General features: G+C 33.8%; 3 protein-coding genes across 3 annotated transcripts; 2 read left to right on the top strand and 1 right to left on the bottom strand.

The window, feature by feature from the left end:
* Nucleotides 1-3,695: 3,695 nt before the first annotated feature.
* Nucleotides 3,696-11,595, bottom strand: LOC123917970 (protein MEI2-like 1). Its single transcript, XM_045969887.1, has 15 exons — nt 11,033-11,595; nt 10,088-10,257; nt 9,849-9,900; nt 9,038-9,367; nt 8,353-8,750; nt 8,073-8,231; nt 7,756-7,872; nt 7,514-7,662; nt 7,139-7,221; nt 6,666-7,061; nt 5,587-6,214; nt 5,173-5,257; nt 5,019-5,087; nt 4,709-4,888; nt 3,696-4,396 (listed from the first exon to the last, which is right to left on the bottom strand). The coding sequence occupies exons 2-15, from the start codon at nt 10,163-10,165 to the stop codon at nt 4,232-4,234; spliced, it is 2,889 nt and encodes a 962-aa protein (XP_045825843.1). The 5' UTR covers nt 10,166-10,257; nt 11,033-11,595; the 3' UTR covers nt 3,696-4,231.
* A 1,964-nt stretch (nt 11,596-13,559) lies between these two features.
* LOC123915019 lies at nt 13,560-14,306 on the top strand. Its single transcript, XM_045966179.1, has 2 exons — nt 13,560-13,844; nt 13,956-14,306. The coding sequence occupies exons 1-2, from the start codon at nt 13,560-13,562 to the stop codon at nt 14,304-14,306; spliced, it is 636 nt and encodes a 211-aa protein (XP_045822135.1).
* On the top strand, nt 14,306-14,788 carry LOC123915020. The gene has a single exon (XM_045966180.1). It carries the CDS (start codon nt 14,306-14,308, stop codon nt 14,786-14,788), a length of 483 nt encoding a protein of 160 aa, XP_045822136.1.
* The last annotated feature ends 9,253 nt before the right edge of the window (nt 14,789-24,041 follow it).

Consider the following 24,041-nt stretch of genomic DNA (forward strand, 5'->3'; position numbering starts at 1 on the left):
AGTTTGAATTCTCGGGAAGATCATTGGTGGGAGAATGTTCCTAGTTTTATTGCTGGCGATTTTTTTTGCAATACGACGGCTTTACCTTTTTATAGATTCAGTTTTTTTTTTTTGGCCTAGTCCCTCCAATGTTTAGTTTCATTCTTTTCAACAAATTTTTGTGTGTGGTGCTGCAAATGATTGGTGATGCTTGGAGTACCAACATAGTTGGGATGTCAAGTTTCTACAATTGCAGACCATTTAGTGCGCAGGATAGGATAGAGATAGGATATGATAAGGGCTCGTTTGGTGCGCAGGATAGGGAGACAAGATACGATAAAATTATCCTATCCTATTGATATCCGTTTTTTGGTGCACCAATTGAAAAGGAAAATTTTAACTTATTACTAATCATATCCTATTGACTCTTTGTTATTTTAATCCTTATTTGGGCTGGGTTAGCAACCTGATAGGATTATATTAACCTAGCGTGTATTCACTCTTCGATTCTCGCTACACGCTTTTTGCTTCCTTTTTTTCTTTTCACGCATGGATAAACCATCGATGAACTTCTGATAACTTGCTTCTTCATTCCTCATCAATATTGTTATATATCTGCCTAATATTAATCCATCGATTTGCTTTTGCATATTACCTAGTATGATTTGCTTTCTCTTTTATTATGATTGCTATTATTTATTGTCTATTATCATATATATATATATAAACCCATCGATTTACAAAGTGCTCATCAATGATGTTTGTATAAGAGCTTTTACTGATATTGTTGAAAAAATTGCATCGTGGTATGGACAAGAGACTTTATCTTGACCGTGTTTTGTACAAAGTTCCTTATTTTATTTTTCTCTCAATCAGAGTTCCTTATTTACAATGATCATTCTACAACAGAGTTTCTTATTTTTTTTAAACTTGACATTTTCTCTCGATCAAACACTGGAAAAAAAATAAGGAACTCTGATTGAGAGACAACAGTATCATAGTAGGTAATGATATGAAAAAATAAGGTACGTTGTTGTAGAATGATCATTGTAAATAAGGAACTCTAATTGAGAGAAAAAATAAAGAACTTTGTACAAAACACGGTCAAGATAAAGTCTCTTGTCCATACCACGATGCAATTTTTTCAACAATATCAGTCAAATCTCTTATACATACATCATTGATGAGCACTTTGTAAATCGATGGGTTTATATATGATAATAGACAATAAATAATAGCAATCATAATAAAAGAGAAAGCAAATCATAGTAGGTAACAGGAAATAGCAAATCGATGGATTAATATTAGGCAGATATATAAAATCATTGATGAATTGAAGTCATTCACATAGTTATAAAATAATGATAATAATAACAATATTGATGAGGAGTGAAGAAGCAAGCTATAAGGATTTCATTGATGGTTACCTGAGAGAAGAGAGTAGGATTAGTAATAGGTTAAATTTATCATTTCCAATTGATGCACCAACCAACGGATAGCAATATGATAGGATAATTTTATGATACCTTGTCTCCCTTATCCTGCTCACCAAACGGACCATTGATTTCTTTGCGCTGCACTAACATTTATATATTGTAAATCTCCTCCGAAAACAATTAAAAAATGATGGTTTCTCTTCCGACCCACATGCTTTCTTTTATACCCCCAAACTGACGTTTTTGGCCTTGAGGGTAATTCGGTTTTTACGAACCGATTTTGTTTTCCATGTTCAAAATTTCGGTTAATAAAAACCGAAATTTTTTGTTCCAAATTTTGTGTTCATCTCGCCTTTGCATCGTTGTTTCGTCTACACCGTCGAACGAGCTATTCCTCTGCACCGTCGAACAAACTCTTCTCCTCTTCCTCTCCGTCATGCCACTACGAGTAATAGATTTGTCACCGTCGACCCAGTTTTTGACCTTAATATGAAATTAAACTGTGTAATAAAATGAAGATCTCGGAAATTAGGTAGAAATCTGAAATTGAGATAGTGTTAAAGGTACCAATTGGAAGTGGTTATTGCAGGATTTAGACTTGGGAGCCTTGTCGTCATCGCGTTTGACATCGTCAGAGGCGGATGCAGTTACAAAGAAGAGTAGCAGCAACAGCGCCGACAAAAAGAAATGGCGGCGGCGAGGAGAAGAAGATGATGGCATGGTGGTTAGTTTTTTATTTAGGTTTATATAAACCGATTTTTTCCATGTTTAACAATTTTGATTTGTAGAAACCAAAATTTTGTGTTCCAATTTTTTTATTTTTTTTTTATTCAAAAGGGGTCGAAGCCCAGTTGTTCCAATTTTTTTGAATTAACAAGGGTAAAATGGGATTTTAGGGGTATAAAAGAAAGAATGAGGTCGGAAGAGGAACCATCTTAAAATATTGTTCATAACAGAAATCATATCCACCATACAATCCAAGACTATTTTTTTCTTTCCACTCCCCACCCAACACACACAGATGAGAAAGGATCTCTCAAAAAAAAAATTCTTCAATTTCTCTCAATATATACATCTTAACTATTGATCAACTTTTCTTCATATTTTTATAATTAAAATTTTAACACATTTTTTTTTGATAATAATATTAACACATTTTTTATCCAATGATTTATATACAAACATTATTTCCTCAATTTATTTTTCAAATGAAGAGAATCCATTCTCCACACAAATATCATGTTACTTGAAAATCCGAAAACATTCGTTTACAATGCACTTAATTGTCTTCTCTGAAGTAGAGTGAAACATAAACAAAAGTAGATTTTTAATTAAGGTACGTTATCATCACTTATAATTTAGGTTTTATGTTTAAGTTTGCATATCCTTTTAATTAAAATTAGAAATACAATTCTGCCACATGTGTTTGGTTTGAGACAGAATAATACGGATATCAAATTTGACTAACTTTAGTCGAAATTTATTCATTAGTATCCGTGTTTTTCTTTTAATCTAAATCATTTATAGATACCGTGTTTTTATTCTTCCCTCTTTCATTCCCTCAAACCAAACACACCCTTAGGTTGATAATAAACTTATCTATCTATAAAAAATAAAAAATATTATCAGTTCATATTTAGTAAACTCAATAATATACAGTACTACTGTGTTAAGACATTTAATCGGGAAATGATGTGTCACTGTCAACAGTAAGGCCCATTTCATTACGTTTTCATCACGCCTCATTGTAGCAACGTGTCAGTAGTGATGTGAGAATTAAATATGCCTGTGCTATTCTGTTTTCAAAAATCAATTACTACTAGCATTCATTCATATACAGTACTGTAGTACTTGCAAAAATCTGTAAACAAAGTCATCAATACATAGTCCCTGCTCGTTAAATTCATTCCTCAAAATGAGTCTCATAATGAATCAAACATTAGTCAGGTCTTATCATCAAACATTAGTACTATATAATATAATATAGTAAAAAACATAATGCCATGATTCTAGTAGATCATGGATGAAACTCAGCCCTAACCATTTAGAAATTTTCTACTGTTAAGGTTGAACTCAACACCATTTAGTATTTACATGCACTGATGCACAATAGGTTTAGGCACTGACAAATTAAGTGTGTTTAGAACCGCACTAGGGACCTTGTAGACGCGCATTTTCATTTTCAAGCTGAAAGACCCTTTTGGTAGAGGTGCAGCTGCGGTGCCGGTGGGGAGAATTGGAACCAAACACGCTCTAAAAATAACAAGCAACATAAAAATATACAAATCTAAACGAAAGTTCCAATTAAATAATTAACTTCCCTCAACAATCCCAATATATAGACAAAAATCCTATAAAGATGGTCGCCAATGATCAGGGGATATAAGGATACAAAATTACATATGAACATCAGAAACAACAATAATGAAAACAAAATGAGCAAAGCACCCTTGAAAGACACTGATGTGTACTGTCATCTCAAGGGAACTGCAAATTGTGCATTCAAAGCTAGCCAAAAATTTAAGCTTCAGTTAAGCAAGTCTCTCTAAATTTGTAAGATGGTACTTAGCATGGTTCCACGCAAAAATTTCGGTAAATAAAGAAAATACTAGAATCTTTGATTTCATTCTGGTTATGTACCTTCCTCGACCTTCAAAAACTTTTTCAAGGCTCCTCTATAAGTCCAAAATTGTGAGCCCCTCTTACCTACCGGCTGCTCCAACTCTTTTCTTTCACACACAAACACAAAGATGTAAATATACAATGATGGAGTTGACATGGCATGCAGCATTGAACTGTTAGTGCTTGAGGCTAAATCAGTCAGTGTCTCTTGAAGAACTTGGTGAAGAATGTATTCCACTAGCAAACTCCTCTGCACTTGCCAAAGTTGAAGAATTCCCTTGAATACGGCTCTCCTCGCTGCCACAATTACGTAATTTTCCCGGCCTTACTCTAACATTGGCGCCCAAGGGGAAAGGCTCCTGCAATGAAAAAATAGGTCAAAACTATAATAACAGATAGCATCTTACTGTGTTACAAAAACGAGCTCAAGTTATTGTCGAAAAAAAAAAACCAGCTCAAGTTAGAATCATAATGCTTTAATTGTTATGAGTTAATGCGCCAGTCATATAATCATTTCTGGAAGCATGAATACAAGAAACTCTTTCTTGCCGTGTTTAATGTTATAACATCAATTAATCTAGGAATATGAAGCATGATATCTGTCAAAAGAATGTTGGTACTATAGCAGTTGCCTAGGAAAATAGTTACAGGTAAAGAACAAGTTGATTTACCGGATCACCAGCATTTGGACCATCTGTATGGAATAGAATAGGGCGGCAACGTTTATCTTCGTTCATCAGACTTGAATTCTGGAAATGAGCAATAAGAGCAGATTTTCCTTGAATTCGAGCATATGCAAGTACGGCTACCTTTTCACTGTTAAACTTCTCCCATTTTTTTCCATGAAAAGCCTGCATAACATTTCTTAATAATTAGTTTTATCAACACACGCGGAACAAAAAAAGAAACAGATGAACTTGAAATTCATATTGCATAGGTAAATAAATAAAATTCACAATTATATAAGAGTTCCTAAATAACCTGGTGGAATGGAATTATTTGACCAGGATCAGTCATATTGATGAATGCATAGCCGACATTACATTTGTTCTGCAACAATTTGAACAACTAACTAAGAAAATATTTATGATTGCTACACTTATCAAGAGCCAACCAACACCAAAGAAATACTTGCCTTGAAATCAATTGGCAAATACAGAAAATCATAAGTTCCCCGACAACTCTCATCTATGGCTGTAAGAAGCATCTTTGAAGTATACCTGTCGAGACATTCATACAAATATCAATACGAAAGAACAAATCAATAGATCAGTCCCAAAGAATTTGCACACTTTATTACTCCTAGTAAAATTTGTTAAGGTAAAAACCAATTAATCAATATAAACAATATACGTAAAATATGCACAGGCAAGTAAAAAGTAAGGTGTATCCTCACAAATGTTGCCAATCAAAAGAGCGAGATAACATTGGTGTAAGTAATGCATCAAAAATGATAAGGGCGAGAGCCAAATAAGGAATTTGTAAAATGGAGATGAAAAGATAACAATGCAAGATAAAAAAAAATAATGTACAAGATAGAAAGAAATACTTGTTGGGAATATTTTTGATCATAAGTGTTGTTCGGTTGTCTTCCCCACGCAATATGCGGCCTAGGTCGAGTTCATATTGCTTTTTATCAGCATTGTTATTGTTTGCTTCACTTCGACGATGATAGAGGTTTCTCATCCGATCATTGGTAGAATCAAATTTTGACATTGAAGTCATGGGAAGTCTCCCAGGGAAGACATGTGACAACTGCTTAGGAGAGCCCTGCCCAACACTGGATGTCAAATCATTACCATTCCCACCAACATGAGAAAACATGTTGCTAGAAAGATCTGAAGGATGCAATTGCCAGCTACCATGAAAACCTGCATTTCCTAGAGAACCCAGTCTAAAACCAGGAGCATCAGGAGACTCTCCCAAGTAAGAATGTTGTCTTTCCCAGGGTGATCCTGTAACAACTGGTGCTGATCCAACATGGTGGTCTATATGTGATGCTCTCAGCACATGAGCCGGTGACCTGGGAAAGCTGGGCATCAGTGGAAGACCTGGAGAACCAGCACCATTAACAAAGGATGGTGTTTTCTGCCAAACCATAGCATTTGATGGAGATTGCTGACGCAAGTTTGAGCCATTCCACATATGATAAAGATGGTGAGGAAGACTCCCATTTCCTGATGATCCAAATTCAAAAATAAAACAGAGATTTCATAAACAAAATTTCAAGTATATAGCATTATTAAATCCAAATTAGATATCACTGTAGCCTATTCCTATACAGCTTCTACTACTTTTGGATAGAAAGGCTGTCTCCAAGAGAACCAATACAAAGATGGAAATCGGAATGCATGATCTTCGATACTTGGCATGCAAGTATAAATTTCTTTAAATCAATAATTAGTTTTCTAAATAACATTTTATATTTTTGGTCAAATTAAAAAATGAAATTATTTAAAACCAAAACTGTCATTAACTGTGACAATCAAACCCATTATTGCAAGGGTTTGAATTCCTAGGATGCCATTTAAAGTAAAACAATAAGATTAACCGTTTGGTTAGGAACAATTCCGAAACTGTTGCAAACAAAGTATGATTACTCATCCTTCCTTAGCATATTAAACTTACCTCCTGCATTAAATTCTGCCAAGTTCCCAGTTGAGCTCATTCCCTGAATGTGCCTTCTATCAGATGCTTCTGTGGATCCATTTCCAATATTGGCAGCCATTTTAATGGTATTTGACAAATTGTAAGGACTACCATTAGCTAAACCATCATGATACTCAGGCAAAGAATGAGGATGGAATCTTGGAATAGATCCAAATTTCATTGCATCAACAGCGTTACTGGACTCACGGGCACCAGGTACTGTTACAGCAGATGCCCCTCTTGCGGTGTTGGAAATACTGTGAAAAATTGTGTTATCAATGAAAGCATTCAAAGGCAGCTGTGATGCAGATTGGAATCTATGATTATATCCATTTTCCAAGCTTCCACCAGATGCAATAACTCCAGTAGCCACTCCTGTAAATGATGTCTAGTGAGACCAAGTACATCTTAGCTTCCTAAAAAAAGATAAGTAAAAGAAGAGAAAATCATACCCTTCTGTCTTAAAAACAAGATGTCATTGAGATTATGACCAAGATCAGGTTCATCTTGTCCCTTTTGAGACGGCTTCATCATACTACAGAAACAGGATTTTCATGATTGTTATGATCAGTGACATTTTAATAGAACAAAAAGGTAGTATTTTTCCATCAAGGTGATTGATGACAACTTGACTCTATTAACCACTAAAAAGCAATAATATTATCTATGGTGGTGACAAGAATAAATATGTAGACTCTAAATGAAGACTTCATCTAAACAAATATAACTAAGATAGGCAAACTGAAAAGGTAGAAAAGAGTTCCGAAAGTTACTAAAAAAAGAAGAAAATGTAATTCAAAAATAAATTAAAAAATGGTAATAGCCACCGTGTTGCATTCTTAGGATGGCCAGGTTCAAGCTTGATGTGTTTCCCAGCAATGCAGATCCCATTCAATGAACGGAGAGAAGCTTCTGCACCTCGAACATCATAAAATTCAATATATTTGATATGATTCATTTCTGGATATTCATAGATCTGCAATAACAGAACATAACATTTAAGAATCTGGTATCATCTTCTGATATACAAGCACCAAAAATGGATGAAAACCAACAATCAAGAACTTACTTCTTTGATTTCTCCATAAAGCCCAAAAATATGTTTTAGCTCGTCTTTCAAAACAGATGGATCAAGACCAGATATCATCAGTGTACCATGGCTAATATCCTTCTCTGAAGCATTTCCCTAGCATTTCATCAAGTTGAGATATTTCAATAACCATAAAATGAAAAATAGGAATACAGAGGAATTGAACAAGCGAAGCACATAGCAGTAATACTGAAAGATGCTAAGACGAAAAGTAAAAATACTGTCTGTAAACAAATAGATGATAATAATGGAAAAGCAATTATGGATACACGACAAGTTACAAAGTAAGATGGTACCTTTGGAAATGAATAATGTATATCCAGATTCCTAGAATTCAATGACCTATTTTGAAGTGCTTTCATTGCATTTTGTGCAGCCCTTAGGTCATAATATGAAACCATAACAAACCCTTGATGCTTTCCGGCAGTATAAATGGTTCGGACATCTCCATATTGCTGCATAAACAAACAAAATAGTCCGATTTTAAGTCACTACAGGTGGTATACAACACTGCATTTAAATTTAAATTCAAATATAGCATCTACCATCATAAAAGAATAAAGAGTAAAGGTTCACCTCAAATAGAGCCTTTAGCTCCGAGTCTTCTTCATTACTAGCAATATTTCTAACAAAAAGTGTTCTAGAAGATTGTTCACCAAAAGGACTTTTGCCTTTAGAACCCCCAAAGTAAGCAGAATCTCCATCCAATTCCAAGCCACAGATTCTTTTCCCTGAAACTAGAAGTTCATCTCCTTCCAACTCCATGCCTCCGCCACTGCTGAACAGATCAAAATCTTCAAAATCATCAGTTGTTTTGGCATGCGCACTGCTTCCTAAATTATCGGTGACGCCGGAAAACAAATCATCTTCGTCAGGAAGGAGATCCCCTATAGTGTCAGCCTCAATTTCTTCAAGAGATTTGTATGGTTCTTCCTCAGGATGAAAACCAACATTATTGTTTCCCAATAACCTCACTGCACCAAGATATGCATATAAAACACTCAGTCTCAGTAAATACAATAGCAAAATTTTTAAAAAAATAAAAAATAAAAAAAATCTTCTTTCTGGTGGGGTTCTGATGTGAGTGTGGTGGGGAGAGATCTTTATATAAAAATAAAAAATAAAAAACACATTCTGCTATGCTAATGATGATACAATAGCAAAGTAACACAACAAATACTTGCATCTTAAGAAAATAAAAGGTGTAATACCCATGATACATGTGTCCAACTATCTTAGCATGCATGAAAAACATTCTTACACTTTTGGCTAAACATATCCGACAGCGAGCTTGAGAATAGACTACTTTCACGTGAGCTTGCATTGGTGAAAATCTTGTTCCCAATTAAACCATACGAGCTAGATGTTGGCTGCCTATGCACATCAGACCATAATCTTGGATGATAATTCAACGATTCCTTCGAATCCTTCAGCACATCTACAATGCCAGCTTGTCCACCAAAGTGTATGTTTTCCGAAATTTCCCCAGATAGACTAGTCTGTGACATGGGCAAGCCTGTTTTTGCATTTCTTTCGAGGGTTGATGAAGTATGCAAAATGCCTCCAGGTGAAGCTGCAATTTCACCCTTTCCTGAAAATTTGAACATAGAACTTACTTAATCTAACAAATTAATTACATGTTCATTAAATGAACTGCTTATTTATGGAACATAAGTAAACAAACACAGATGTTAGATTATTACTACATCTAATATCAGCATGATTAAAAACAACAAAATCACTACCAAAAAAAAACAACAAAATCATAAGGGCCTTGCTAACATGTGCCCTTGCCCTAAGGGCACATGTTAAGAATCCAAAAATAGAAATATTTTCTTAAATTTTGTGTAATTAATCTGTAATCAAATTTAAAAAGTGAATTAGATGCATGAATTATGATAGTTGATATATTTGGGACATTAATGATACGAGTAAAAAACGGGTAAACCCCGTAAACCAGCATGACATATAGGACTTCATTGAACAAATACTGACCATGACATATAACACTTCATTAAACCAGCATGACATATAGGACTTTCTTGAACAAAAAATGAGTTGAATGACCTCACCTTGTGGATGATCATCATGAATGGATTCCGACTTCCGTAATCCATCATTCCTCTGCACATGAAAAGTTCAACACATGATTAGAGAAAGGCAATATAGTATTGAAGCTATGGAGTACAGGAGATCAACAAGTCGGTTGACAAGTTTGTAAAACAACACTGAAGTCTTAGACTGCAAAATGCGATAAAACGATAAACTTCAATCAAACAAAAAACAAGACAGTTAGGATAATAATAATTACCTCAGAAGCATAGGAAACATCATCATAAAGATGGGATGAAGCAGTAACACCCCTTTGGTTCATTATTTCAAAAGGCATCCTATAGCTTATCCAGAAAATATACAAAGAGAAATATTACAGAAAAAAATCCTCACTTGCTAGCTTTGTTGGACTCATCTACACCTCATCATCTGTTGAAAAATTCAAGGTCATTTACTTGACAAAGGAAAGAACAGATAACAATAAATATTCAAAAAGTGCCATTTGCAAAAACAGAAAATATGAGATCATTTCTTAACCAAAAAGTCTCATCTATATTAGACTTCTACTAACATCAACCCATACCTCTAAACCAAAAAGGAAAGATGAAAAAAAATACACTAAAGAAACCCTACTAGAGCTTCTCTTTCTAGATTCAATTGCAAAATTCAAAGAGATTGATGTAAAACTAGGATAAATATAGTTGCATCTTCAACTAAACACTACCAGAATAAAAGGACAGAACATGATTATACTAAGAAAATTAGAAAGCTTGTTTCTTACCTACCAACTACCTAATAGGTTCAACCATTTCATTGCTAAAAAAAATGTAGAAAAGTGAAACAAAAGTTACAAAACCATCCTTAGAAAAAAATTAGTCAAATTCTCATAATTAACTTTTATTAAAAATAAAATTAAAAAATGAAAAATTCATCTAGATGAAGCTTACAATGTTCCACCTCGATTCTATCAACAAAAGGAAAGGGAATTTAACATACAAAGCCATAAATATTAACAGATCAAGAACAATAAAACCTGAATTTCATAAAGGCTCTAATCTGAACATTAACAGATCAAAACATGAACATAAAGAGGTTGTTCTGTTCTAATCTGATCATAAACCCATAACCCAAAAAAAAAAAAAACACAACCACCAACAAAAAAAAAAACATAAACCATAAATATTTTGAAGCTAATAAATTCCACCTTGTTGATAATTTGAACAAAACCAAGCTAGCAGAAAACTCCAAAAACCTTTGCTATAATTTCCTCTTCTCAAAATTCAACAAAAACTTGAGATGACAAAAAAAAAACAAAAACAAAAGTGAATCTCAAAAACCGTCTAGAACATAAGGAATTCAACAGAAACAAGAGATCTCAGGGTGTTTGGTGGAACAAAAACATAGTATCCTCCACATTGCTATATGAGGCATGGTTTAGCAGGAAGAAAATGGAAATGGAAATTTATATGTTGAATTTTTGGAAGAGGGAGTTTGAGAATTGGGAAGTTGAGGGAAAGAAAAAATGGTGTTGAAGGGAGCAGGAAGAGTAGAGGCGAATCTCCGGCGAGGTTATGCTCGCCGGTCGCTCTCTGGTTTGATTGGAAAGGAAATCAGACAAAGAGAAGAGGAAGAGAGGTTTGTGTTACAGAGAAAGAAAGAAAGAGAAAAGAAAGAAAAAGGAAAGAAAGAGAAAAGAGGTGTTAGTTGGCTTTGAAATCAGGATCATATTAAAATTATATTATTAAATTAATTTTATTTTATTAAAATAAAATAAAAACATAAATGTCTGAGATTAAATAGGCGCAGATATATGAGTATAGATTGTAAATTTGTATTAGGATTTGTCAAAATGTAAAATGAATAAATAAATAAATAAAAAAAGCTGTAAATTTGTAAAAAATCATATTAATAAACAATTTCTTCAAAAAAAGAAAGAAAAAACACATGTGGTTTGGTTTATTGTCTAGCAAGAAATTATTAATTTGTCATATTATATTAATTATTTTTTATTTTTTTGTGATTTGACGAAATATAAAATATTTAATGAATATTTGTGTAAAATAATTTTACAATGTCAATTTTTTAAGATAATAATAACAAGTTTGAACTTTTTTTTTTCTTGGTTTCATTGGATGTACAATGGCATATACGCGGAATCAAATTAGTATCTTTTAGAAAAATTAAATTAAATTAGTATGTTAATAGATAAAGATGTAATTAAAATTTAATTAGTAAAATTAAAATAATAAATGTTGAAATTTTATGGTTAAAGAAATAGAGATAAGAACAAATGAACTGGTAAAGAAAAAACAAATGAAAAAGATGCAGATAAGTTCTACTATATCTTTGTATTTTATTTTTTATAAAAAATATCTTTATATTTTGAATTTAAGTTGGAAGGTACTGTATGATGAATTTTTATATTTTTAAGTTTTGGATGGAAGGATTATTTATTTAAAAAATGTTTGAGATGGAAAGTAATGTGCAATGGAAAATGCCAGGATAACAAAATAGTTGTACACGCGGCACAAAAAGAATAGTTAAATAGATTAATAATCATTGATTGATCGATTATACTCACTGCAAGCAAAAATATCAGTTAAAATTTAGATATTGATCGATTGAATAACAAAATGTCGATAGATTTAATGTTTTAATTTGGTTAAAATTTAGGGATATTGATCAAGTGTAGTCAATCTTGGTGACTGTAGGTAGTCGGAAAGATCACAGTTGTCCGATCAAAATCAGACGATTCAAATTTTAAAATTAAAATTTTTATATTATTAAAAATTGACTTCATTAAGATATGAATCATCTGATTTTGATCAACCTGACTGCACCTAGACTAATTGCTCGGATCAATTTCCAAAATTTAGAACCTTCAGTTGGGTGTGCGTTTTTACTTTTAAGCAGTGTTTATCACTTTTTTTCCGGTCAAAAAAGAAAATGTATTCTACAAACAATAATTAGGTTCAAGTGGTGGGATTTTAGATATCTTAAATATGTGGTTAAACGTTGGATATTCAACTCTTGTGTACAAATAAAATTCGATTCAAAAGTAAAAAATTGCCCTTATATATTAAACAAATTCTATAACAAATATTAATCACCGTTGGAAAAAAATTTGCAACAAAAATCCAAATTGGAGTGGTTACAATTGGGGGATGGGAATAACAGCTACTTTCATGCCTCAATCAAAATCAGATCATCTTCCGAGACCATAAATGTTTTACACAAAGAGGACGTCACACAACTTACTACTCAAGATGATATTGAAGAAGAGGTTATGAATTTCTACTCAAAGCTCATGGGCACGGCTGACACTGATTTAGCTGGTGTTGACATAACTGTGATGAGAGAAGGTCCCAAACTCAGCAATGCGCAAAGGGAAAAATTGGTTGCTCCCATCACTGACAAAGAAATTGAAGATGCTTTGCAGAGCATTGGTGACCTGAAGTCACCTGGCATTGATGGCTACGGGGTTTACTTCTTTAAGAAAGCGTGGAATATAGTCAAACCTGATGTGTTGAGAGCTGCTCGTGATTTCTTTGATAATGGTAGACTGTACAAGGCGGCTAACTACACTCTTGTAACTTTGATCCCTAAGACTAATGAGGCAAAAAGGATCAAGGAGTATAAGTCTATCTCTTGCTTAAGCATCATATACAAGATCATTTAAAAAATCATAACCAAAAGAATGAGGGTAATGACTAGCATTGTATGCAATTATGATGGACACCTTTGACAAGTTCTCTAAGTCAACTGGCCTCAAAGTCAACCCCGCAAAATGCTGCATCTTCTTTGGTGGTGTAGACCAAAGCACAAAGAATGATATTAAAAGAATCACTCGCTTTGACGAAGGTACGCTTCCTTTTAGATACCTTGGGATTCCAATGACTAGTAAGAAATTAGCTATTCAAAACTACATGGGTTTGATTGATAGAATTGTTGGGAGAATCACTCATTGGAGCTCTAAACTTCTAAGCTATGTTGGGAGAATTCAGCTTCTCAACAGTGTGATTTTTTCTATGACTAATTACTGGCTGTAGTGCCTGCCTCTCCCCAGAGCAGTGATTAAAAAAATAAACTCTATTTGTCGTACTTTCTTTTCGATTTGTGGTACAAAGAAAAGCCGTAAATCCCCCGTTGCTTGGAAATCAGTTTGTCAACCTAAGCGTTATGGTGGGCTGAACCTCATTGATATTGAGATTTGGAACCGCATTACTATGTTGAAGCTTCTTTGGAACCTGGGTAGCAAAGCCGACAACCTTTGGGAGAAATGGGTACATGCGTACTACATTAAAAATCGGCAAATTATGGAGGCTCGTGTCCCGAATAATGCGTCCTGGCTTATGAAAGCTATTATGCAGCAACGCGATGATATCCGCCATAATCATGAGTGGAAAGAGATGTTGAATGCCCCAAAATTTAACATGAAAAGATGTACATGGCAGTTCATGATAGAGCTCAAATGGTGATGTGGAGAACCTTGTTTAATGGTAACGTGGCCCGACCTAGAGCTCTTGTTACCCTCTGGCTTGCTTGTCATGAGAGGTTGGCTACTCGCGATCGTCTTCACAAATATGGAGCTATGGACACAACCCACTACTGCTTCTGCAACACGGAGGAAACACAGCAGCATCTGATGTTCAATTGCAATGTAACTAAGGATATTTGGAGAAAAGTCCTAGAGTGGATCCAGGTTGATCACAACCCGTTGGGCTGGCGCCAAGAGATGGATTGGATTACCCAGCAGACAAAGGGTAAGGGAGGTCGTGCTAAGATCCTAAAATTGGCTTTCACTGAAAGTGTGTATGAAGTTTGTAGGTATAAGAATGCTACTAGCTTTGGTAATGCTATTCTGAACCAACATACTCATGATAAAATAATTGACAATATAGTGTATAGAGGTTGGACCAATAGGAAATTAAGAACACACATAGCTAAACTTATGATGTAAATAGGCTAGGTTTTGGTTTTTTTGTCCGGTTTTTATACTTTGGGCTGGATCCTTGCGATCGCCTTGTACCTATTGATTTTTTTGTTTAATCAAAATTTTCCTTTTAAAAAAAATATTAATCACCGTTAAACGGTAATAAAATACATAACTATAACATAGTAAGAAAAGAAAATTCTTTGTGTCTTAACCATGAAACTTTATCTTTTACGCACAAGACGGTTTTCGTTTTTGGTTACATTGCAATCGTTGTTTCGTTCATTGGAAATTTATTATTAGAAAAGAGGTGGACATGGTGTAAGATAAGAATGTTTTTGGATAAAGACAATATAGATTAAAAAATACTAATAATTATCCTGATATGTAAAAGAATTGATCATATAACCAATAAAGGTGGGGAACCAAAAACAAGATTCATGTGTACAGTTTTTATGAAGAAAAAAAAAAGACGAAATTATTTTTGTAATTTCTTAATTTAATTTTTTATGTAATAATTTAGTCTTTTATTTTTTTACATCACTTTAGTCTTTTTTTCTATATTTGCATGTTGTTTTTTATACTTTAGATCTATGATTTTCTTTTTAATCATAACTTATTTATAATTGAGTGCACATGAAAAAGAAAATTATAAATTTGAAACTTAAAATACACGACCAAACATGAAAAAATGACTAAAAAGAAGATATGTAAGAATTCTGGTAAACGAACATATGTTACCTCAAAGTGAGTACTCATCAAATTTTAACATTGAGTAGTTGGAAAAGAAGATTAAGAAAATGGTAACCGGTGCTCCGGGTACTGGTTAAGGATATAAATATGGAGAAATATATCGAATTTTGTTCACCATTCACCACAACAACTATAATTTTTTGAGTTTATTGAAGCTTTGATAGTTGTGACTTTTGAGTCTTCATATAGTAATTTACATTTTTTTCGCAAATTGAGAGTCTTTATTGTTTTGTCCTTTAACTCACACACACTAGTTAAGTGCCGAAAAGCGAAAAAATACATATTTGAACACGTGTCTTATCATATCGAATGTTTGTGCGATCTTTCATCAATAAAACTACTTTTTTTTCTTATAATTTATCGACGATGCTAACAAGTTTCTTAAAAGCAATGTTTAAGAAAGCTATAAAAAGAATTTTATATTGGAAATCAAACTAAAAAACTTGTCAAAGTAATAATCACAAACTTTTCTATGCAAAAGTTACATTTTTTAACACTCTATCTAGTTTCTAAGGGAAGTGAGCTCTAGTAATCTAGAATTCAGCCGCAAGATAAGTAAAGTATAGCCAGGAAATTGATCCACCAAAAAATCAAACTCGAGTTCTCCTGAGCGATTCATCATTTGGCAAAACTCATTAACCACTCGACTCTAATAATTTTGTTAAAAATATTTCTTTTAGTTGGATAAACAATTTATTAGCATTTTTCATAATTTATTATGGACTGTGTTGATTATCAGTTCAATTGAGTCTTAAGTATTAAATTCTTTAGAGTCTAGACTGATCTGAAATTTATGTGATGCCTCAATATGTTATTGATTACAATATGTTATTCAGTTTTAACTTATTTGTACATGGGTTAGAGCTATAGGAAATGGAATTGCAAGAGCAAATAAGAGTGTAGCACAAGGTTTAAATTTTTCATTCATAGTGAATCATTCAAGTCAAATTCTATCCCTTAGGCTTAGGATTTCAGCTCTGAATTGGATAATCAAACTTTTGTGTGTTCTTGCACTCAATTGGTTTTCAATCAATTGCTTTACGTTAACATTGTTATTCATCAAGATTCAACTTGGTGTCAAAAAAAAAAAAAACATTATTAGACATGACATATATAAGTAAAAACACATTATTAAAAGCCAGAAGGTTTAGTCTAATAGTGAGGATTTTAGATAGTATGCTAAAGGTCTTGAGTTTAATCATCAACTCGGTTATGAAATAAAATTAAAAAAAAAAACACATTATTAACTATTTATTGTTTTTACAATATTTATAAAGTTTCTCAAAGAGTCTAATTGTTTGCTAGTTATGTCTCTACAATTTCATTTACAAAATTGGATTTTTCTATCATGTGCAAATTTGCACATGTTAAGAAGTTTAAAATGATAAGTGTGCATTGGAACTTGTGTAATTTATATTAAATGATTAATTTTTTAATAAATAATTATTATTTTTCAATAAAAAATTACTATTTTTAGTTGCTTTAACCGGTGCAATATTGCACATGTTAGACAAACCCTAGAAATTAACCAAATTTGTTAGAGTTTAATTTGGAGTTCTAAGATTTGTTAGAACATCACATATTAGACAAGCATGTGGTGAATTAACATAGTCTTTTAATCGTACAATGAGTGAATTCATGTACCTCTCCTGACCCCAAATCCTCAATAATGATTGGTTCTATCTATTACTTTTCTTTTCTTTTTTTGGTCAGGGTTCTTCTATTACTTTATTATTATTGATTTATCTATATCTACCAAAAAAAAACATTTAAGAACAATTATATGTTAGTATTTTTTTTTAATCTATCGGGGGGTCTTTTTTTCAACCAACTTGAATCTGCTGATGTCGTCTTAATTAATTTCTGCTTCCTTTGGGTGGAGTGTGTGGATAGTCTAAGCTCACGTACATGCCTCTTTTCATTTATCAGTTGCAAATTTTTGTTTGTATACTCAGCCACATGGTCAATCATTTAGTTTGGACCTATCATTTGTATATGCTCCCTCTGATTCTAAATATAAGAAATAAAAACACTTTTTAAATTCATTGAAAAACGGTTGTATTTGGTCTATAATATAGACTAGATACATCTTTTTTTCAATGAACTTAAAAAATATTTTATCTCTTATATTTAGGATCGGAGGAAGTATTTATTAATTATCATAAATAATGATTATAAAAAAATGATTGTAAATAACGTGGAGGTACAATATTTTTGTTTGATTAAGTTTTAATTATCTATTTTGTTCCACTCACAAAATTAACTTTTTTTTTTTAAAATAGAAGAATTAATTTTCTTGAGAAAAGAGTGAAGATTTGTGTATAATGTTTAATGGAGGTTTGAGAGGTTCTCTTGAGAAAAAGGATCAAGATTTGTTTTTATTCATTTTTCCTAAGAAGATGAGATCATGAGAGACATATTCTATTCATTTTGGTCTGTAATCGTACTTCACTTTCAATATGATCCTGAATTGTACTTAACTTTCATTTTGGTCTTTGCCTACACTACATGGACTTAGTTTTTGAATCAAATTTGCCACATCATGCTCCAACTATTCAACTACCGGTACCTGCCAGTACAAGTCATAAAAAATAAACGGTTTTGTGATCTAAAATAACGTTAGGGATTCCTTTAACTAATGAAGGTTTGAATCAGGGAGTTTAAAATGTTTATTTTTTTTGTTGATTCAATGACTGTTATGACAACGAGTGACACTTTCAAAGATAAAAATGGTTATTTACTCAATAGAAATGTCTTGAATTATACTCCGTATCTCGTAAGAGTAGTTCAATTGATATTATTGGAGGGGTCAAGATTCGAACCTCAGATTCCTTACTTCTCCACATTTATAGTGTGAGTCAAAATGCTAAAATTATTAGGTTGAACATTATAATTTTTTTCTTTTATATATATATATATATAACTAGTACTCCGAAGACACTAGTTAACATGACACATTTTTATACTACGGCTTGAAAGGTATTCATGTGAGCAAATTAGGAGTAGTAAGTAAGGACATATAATTAGATGATGATTTTTGTCCATTTTGGGTTTGACAGCTTGTTTTTGTTTAAGAAGGCAGGTTGGTACTCATTTGTATGACCAACACATTCTCAAAAATGATTACTCTAATCGCTGATAGAAGTAAGGTGTAATCATATTTCAATCAAACAATAACGAAGAATTAGAGGACCATGCAAGTTAAGGGACGGCACAGTATTACGTCAACACGTGAACTTCATCAATTGCACTCAACTGGATGACAAGTTTTCAGTTGGGCCAGAGGCAAGTAGGTCACGTACATATTTCAATTGGTTCCATTTAAAAAAATGATGAAACTTATTTTTTATAAGAATAATAAATAGGGTCATGCTAACCGGTGCCCCCGGGGCACCGGTTAAGGAAACCAAAAACAGAAAGTTTTGAAAAGAAAAATACATTTTTTAAACTTTCGAGGAGTTGACTGCACAAACTTCAATGCCAAATTACTATTTTTGCATCCTTAACTAGTGCCCCGGAGGCACTGTTTAGCATTTTCCTAATAAAGGGTCATGCTAACCGGTGCCTGTCTTCTTTCTTTTAATTACTAATTAAAAAGAATATGTCTTTTATAAAGTACTGTCTTGACTTTTTCATAAAAACAAAGCTATGGTAATCTTAAATGGGAAAGTTAGGAGTAAATTTAAGGATGACAATTGGACAAAAAATGCAGGTTATTTTGTTAAAAGTGTATGGGTATGATAACACCATCTCCAATGGTGTAGGACCTATTAGGTACTCATGGTACATATTAGGTACTACCATTGGAACAATATTCATTTGAGTACTTAATATGTACCGGTTCTACAATAAGCATTAGTACCTATTTTATTTTTGTGAGTCCCATTTATAAAGATGTATAGTTATTGGTGAGATGTGTTGTTGGTAGGGCCTATGTAGAACTTTTAAAGAGATGTAGGGTTGGAGGGATTGAGTACTTATTAAGTACTATTAATAAAAAATTATAAATGAGTGATGTGTACCTGTGGGACCTAGTTAAGTACTAAAAAATGAGTATCTCCATTGTGGATGCTCTAAGTCTGATAGTATCTCTTTATTTGACCTTGGAAATTGAAAATGGATTAGATGCCGTCACTTTTACTATACCGTCGCATAGTCACGTTTGTTTGTGGTCGTCTGATCAAGATCAAACAATTTAAAAAAATCATATATTATTTTTATTTAATAGTTCTAAAAATATTGCGCTAAAATCATGACCGTCCGACGTCTCGCTGCAATGCAAATACTTTTTGAGTATACTCAATTTTTGTCCTTGAAAACTTGCATGCTTTTTAAAGAAAAAAAACGTAATGTTGCACAACCCCTCACGAGGTTTTGGTTTTTGTGTGGTTGATTCATGATCGTCTCCCATCTTTGGAGAGTAGCTAATTTGAGTGTTTCTTTGTGTATTTTTGCCAAGGTATCATGAATCGTGTTGAGTTTCAAGATAAAGATAATGGTGTTGATTTCTTTGGGTTGGTGGGTAAGATTAAGATGTTTTCTTGAAGTTGGTTAGTCTTTAAGGCATGCAAGTTAATCTTGAGGTGTATTTTTAAGAGAGATGTTATATTATAACACATTTGTTTGACAAAAAAGCAGGGACGGACTGAAGAGGGGGGGGGGCAAGCAGGGGCTTCAACCCTCCCCTCCCACATGCATATAGTTGCTAATGACACCTCTTAATTTAGCCACTTTTGTTTTAGGTGCTTGTAAATAAATTATTATGATTTTATTTAATAATTTTTAGTTAAATATATTTTTAGTCTTTATAAAATTATGAGTTTTTAAGTTTCTCCTTCAAAAAATTTACTTTTAGTCCATATTTGTATTTTATAGGAATTATTTTGAGGACTAAAAGTATCAATTTTTTGTAAGAATATTTTAAAATGGGGACTACTCTTACCAAACTACAATATTTTAAAGGATATTTTCAGTTAAAATTTAATAGACTAGACATAAAAATTTGTTAATTTATAAGGATAAAAAATATATTTAACTCTATTATTTATTGTTAAAAAAGAAATTCGCCCCCCCGTATGATTGATTTCTAGATCCGTCCCTGCAAAAAAGTATAACACTAAAGATAATTGATGACGAATCGTCACACTCTCTAATCCAGGCCTATTTTAGCAACATTAGATGCATTTTAGTAGGTTTTTAGCAATAAATATAAGAGAAATCTAACCATAAGCTTGATTACTTGTTTTGCAAGAAAACAAGAGAAATTGCAGGAAATGGATGTTTTTCACTACGCTGGGGGCGTAGCCCATCACGCGCCGCGTGATGGAGCTCACAGGGAGCCAAGATTTTCACTCTGATCACGCGCGGCGTGATGTCTGACCACGCGCGGCGTGAAGACTTGTTCAAGAAGAAGATTGCTCTCTGACTTGATCACGCGCCGCGTGATACCGTTATCACGCGCGGCGTAGTTGATGGATCTGCAACCACGCGCGGCGTGATAGATCTGGCGCGCGGCGTGGTTGCGTTCAGTATATATGGTTTCTGCATAATTCTGTTTTCGTGTTGGAAAATTCTGTAAATTTGCTCTACATTCTGGGTTTGGAACTTCAAGATTGGGATTCAAGACTCAGAGGATAGCTCCAAGCACATCGATAGCATGGATTCACAAGCCATGACATTGAAGCTCGGACGCGAACAAAGGGAGATGAGGAGCTAAGCTCCTTTGGAGGTAGGATCTAGGATAGTCTAGGATGTAGATGGATCAGTTGTAATCTGCTATATGTGTAAGGATCTACTCTGTTCATAGTGTTGATTTAATGCAATTCGATGCCTAATGCTTTATAATCCTTCATTAGTGTTGTAATGATTTCGAGTTAAGTCACGTGCGAGAGTATTGATTTAATTTCTGAACTGAATTGCATTGAGCGCTCGAGTGTTTCCGGTCGAGAGATTGAGACATAGAGTGTAGCGAACGATTGACGCGCGTTAATATCATTCGTTGTAGGTAGCTTCCACCCGAGAGATCGGGGGAGTATCGACAACGAATAGAGTGGATTTTGACAAAAGATTGCGATTCACTAATTTGTCGATCTAGTTGTGAACACTTGAGTAGATTCCTATGATATAGTAGATTGCATGTGGTTTAGCTATAGACTAGGCGATTCCGATGATTCTACCTCGCTTTTCCATTATATCAAAGCACGTTTTCTACAATTCATCACTCAACATACCCCCAATTCATGTGTATTTCTTGCATAATGTCTATGAGCACTATTCGACTAGTTTAATCACACAATCCCTGTGGATCGATATTTTTATTACTACGTGGTAATTCGTTCACTTGCGAAAATTATCCATCAAGTTTTTGGCGCCGTTGCCGGGGATTGTGATTGATTCGACAAGGCAATAGTGTTTATATTTTCTGTGTTTTCTTTGATTTTTCTGTTTTACATTTTTTTCTACCGAAGCGTTCTACTTGTTTGTTTCCTTGTGCATGCGGAGGACAGGTCCCATTGAGCTGGAATTCGATTCTGAGATTGAGAAAACAGCACGAGCAAATCGTAAAGCGGAAGGAAGACATGTTTGAATCATACAATCAAGAGGCACTCTTAACTAGTTGCAAGTTCAATAATGTCTTTCTACAAATCATTACCAAGCAACTAGAAGCTCAATGTATGGTGCAAGCAACCTTTCAAAATAATCCTCATTTCAACACCTTCAATCTTGGAGTGAAGAATCACATGAATTGTTCTTATGGAGCTAATCCGAATCAAGCATTTCCTCAAGATCAACATGTTGAAGATCACCTTGAATCTTTTGAAGATACTCTTATCTTAGCCATGAAGATGACTCAAGGAAATTTTGAGGTGATGAAGGCAAACCAAGAAGTGTCAAGCGAACGTCATAAAGCCTCCATCAAAAATCTCGAAAACCAAATGGGTCAATTAGCTAGGCAAGTCTCTTCTCTACAAACTCAAAATGGTTTTTGTGGAAACACCACGGATCCTCGTAATGAAAGTTGTAATTCCATTAATTTGAGGAGTAGAGAAGTTTCATCACAAAAAGTAGTGGAGAATCCTAAGAAGGATGAGAGTAAAAATGGTGTAGTTGAAAAGTTGAGGGATGGTGTAGTTGAAAATAGAAGAGAAAATAAGAAAGAAGAAAAAAATAAGGAAGAAAAAGCTTATGAGGGTGAAGTTGAAAAGAGAGTGGAGAGTGAGTCTAGTGCCAAGAAAGGCAAGAAACCTCTTGTGAAGGACCCCAAGTTTCAAGTTCCTTCACCATATGCTAGAATGCCTTATCCTAGGATGAAGAGGGTTAAGAACCAAGACCTTGAATTTTGTGGAGTGGTATCCGAATGTTTCAAAGTGGAAGTGCTATAGGAAGTGGTAAAAGATGGGAAGGAAGAAGAGTGGGATCATGAGATTGAAATTTTTCTTCAAAACTTGGATAACCCCCTAGAAGAGGAGAAAGAGCCAAAGGCGATAAAAAAGCCACCGGAATTGAAAGAACTTCCTCCTAAATGGAAGTATGTGTTTTTGGGTGGCGACTCTAGGAAACCCATGATCATAAGTGATTTGCTCACTCCACTAGAAGAGAATGACTTGTTAAAAGAAGCGGAGAAAGTGAATGACGACCTAGGATGGGACTTGGATGGTGTGGTTCCTATCTATTGTTTGTACAAGGTGGCCAAAGAAGAAGAGCCCAATCCGGTTGTTAATCCTCAAAAGTCTTCCACTTCAACATTGAAAGCTTCGGTGAAGAAAGGCTCTAAGAAATCTCCATCACGGTCTAGTAAGAAGGAAAGAACCAATTTGAAGGCCAAATGGGAAGGTCTCAAGAGTGATTCGGGAAGCGTGAAATCATTACTATTTGATATTAATATTGCTCCTTTGAATGAAGAGAACAAGAGGAGCCGGGTTGAATCAAAGTTGAAGTATCCTCCCTAACTTGTGATGATGAAGCGTCAAGCTAATGACGAGAAAGAAGCGCTTCTTGGGAGGCAACCCATGAGTTTACGGTCCTTTCTTCCCTTTCACTCTTATGCTACTTTATGAATAATTGTTTGATGTTCCTTTGAATTGGCTGGATGAATGTACTTTAAACTCTGAATTTGAATCTTTTTATGTTTGATTGTGGAATTTCTTTTACCTTTGGAATTTGTTTCGATATCTTGGCATGTTCTTTTTAGTTACTTGAGTATCAATTGCATGATTTTCTCCGTGTGTAATTTGTGAAACTTGCAGTGCAATAGCTTGTTGCACTCATGTGATCAAGAGGCAAAGGAAGGGAACGCACACTTTTTGACCGGTTCTTTGATTCGACCCAACCGAGAGGTATTGAGCCAAACACTCTTTTTTCTTCTATGTGTGATATCCACTCATGTATTGTCTCTCGATTTTGCTTGTCGTCTTTTTATTTGATTGGTACTTTTGTAGCACACACGAGGCATGTTCCTTGGTACCTTTGAGCCTTTCTATCCACCCTTACATATAATTATCCTTTGCTTAACCATTTTGAACTGAAA

Source organism: Trifolium pratense, linkage group LG3 (genome assembly GCF_020283565.1).
Source record: "Trifolium pratense cultivar HEN17-A07 linkage group LG3, ARS_RC_1.1, whole genome shotgun sequence".
NCBI classification, from domain to species: Eukaryota; Viridiplantae; Streptophyta; class Magnoliopsida; order Fabales; family Fabaceae; genus Trifolium; species Trifolium pratense.

Bases quoted from the DNA above. Each gene is read 5' to 3' on its own strand.
- LOC123917970 (XM_045969887.1), bottom strand. From the start codon at position 10,165: ATGCCTTTTGAAATAATGAACCAAAGGGGTGTTACTGCTTCATCCCAT. The intron at 9,901-10,087 runs GTAATTATTATT...TTTCATGTGCAG, and splicing joins ATGTTTCCTATGCTTCTGAG to AGGAATGATGGATTACGGAA. The intron at 5,088-5,172 runs GCAAGTATTTCT...AAATTGTTGCAG, and splicing joins ATTTGCCAATTGATTTCAAG to AACAAATGTAATGTCGGCTA.
- LOC123915019 (XM_045966179.1), top strand. From the start codon at position 13,560: ATGGACACCTTTGACAAGTTCTCTAAGTCAACTGGCCTCAAAGTCAAC. The intron at 13,845-13,955 runs GTGATTTTTTCT...TGTGGTACAAAG, and splicing joins GAATTCAGCTTCTCAACAGT to AAAAGCCGTAAATCCCCCGT.
- LOC123915020 (XM_045966180.1), top strand. From the start codon at position 14,306: ATGTGGAGAACCTTGTTTAATGGTAACGTGGCCCGACCTAGAGCTCTT.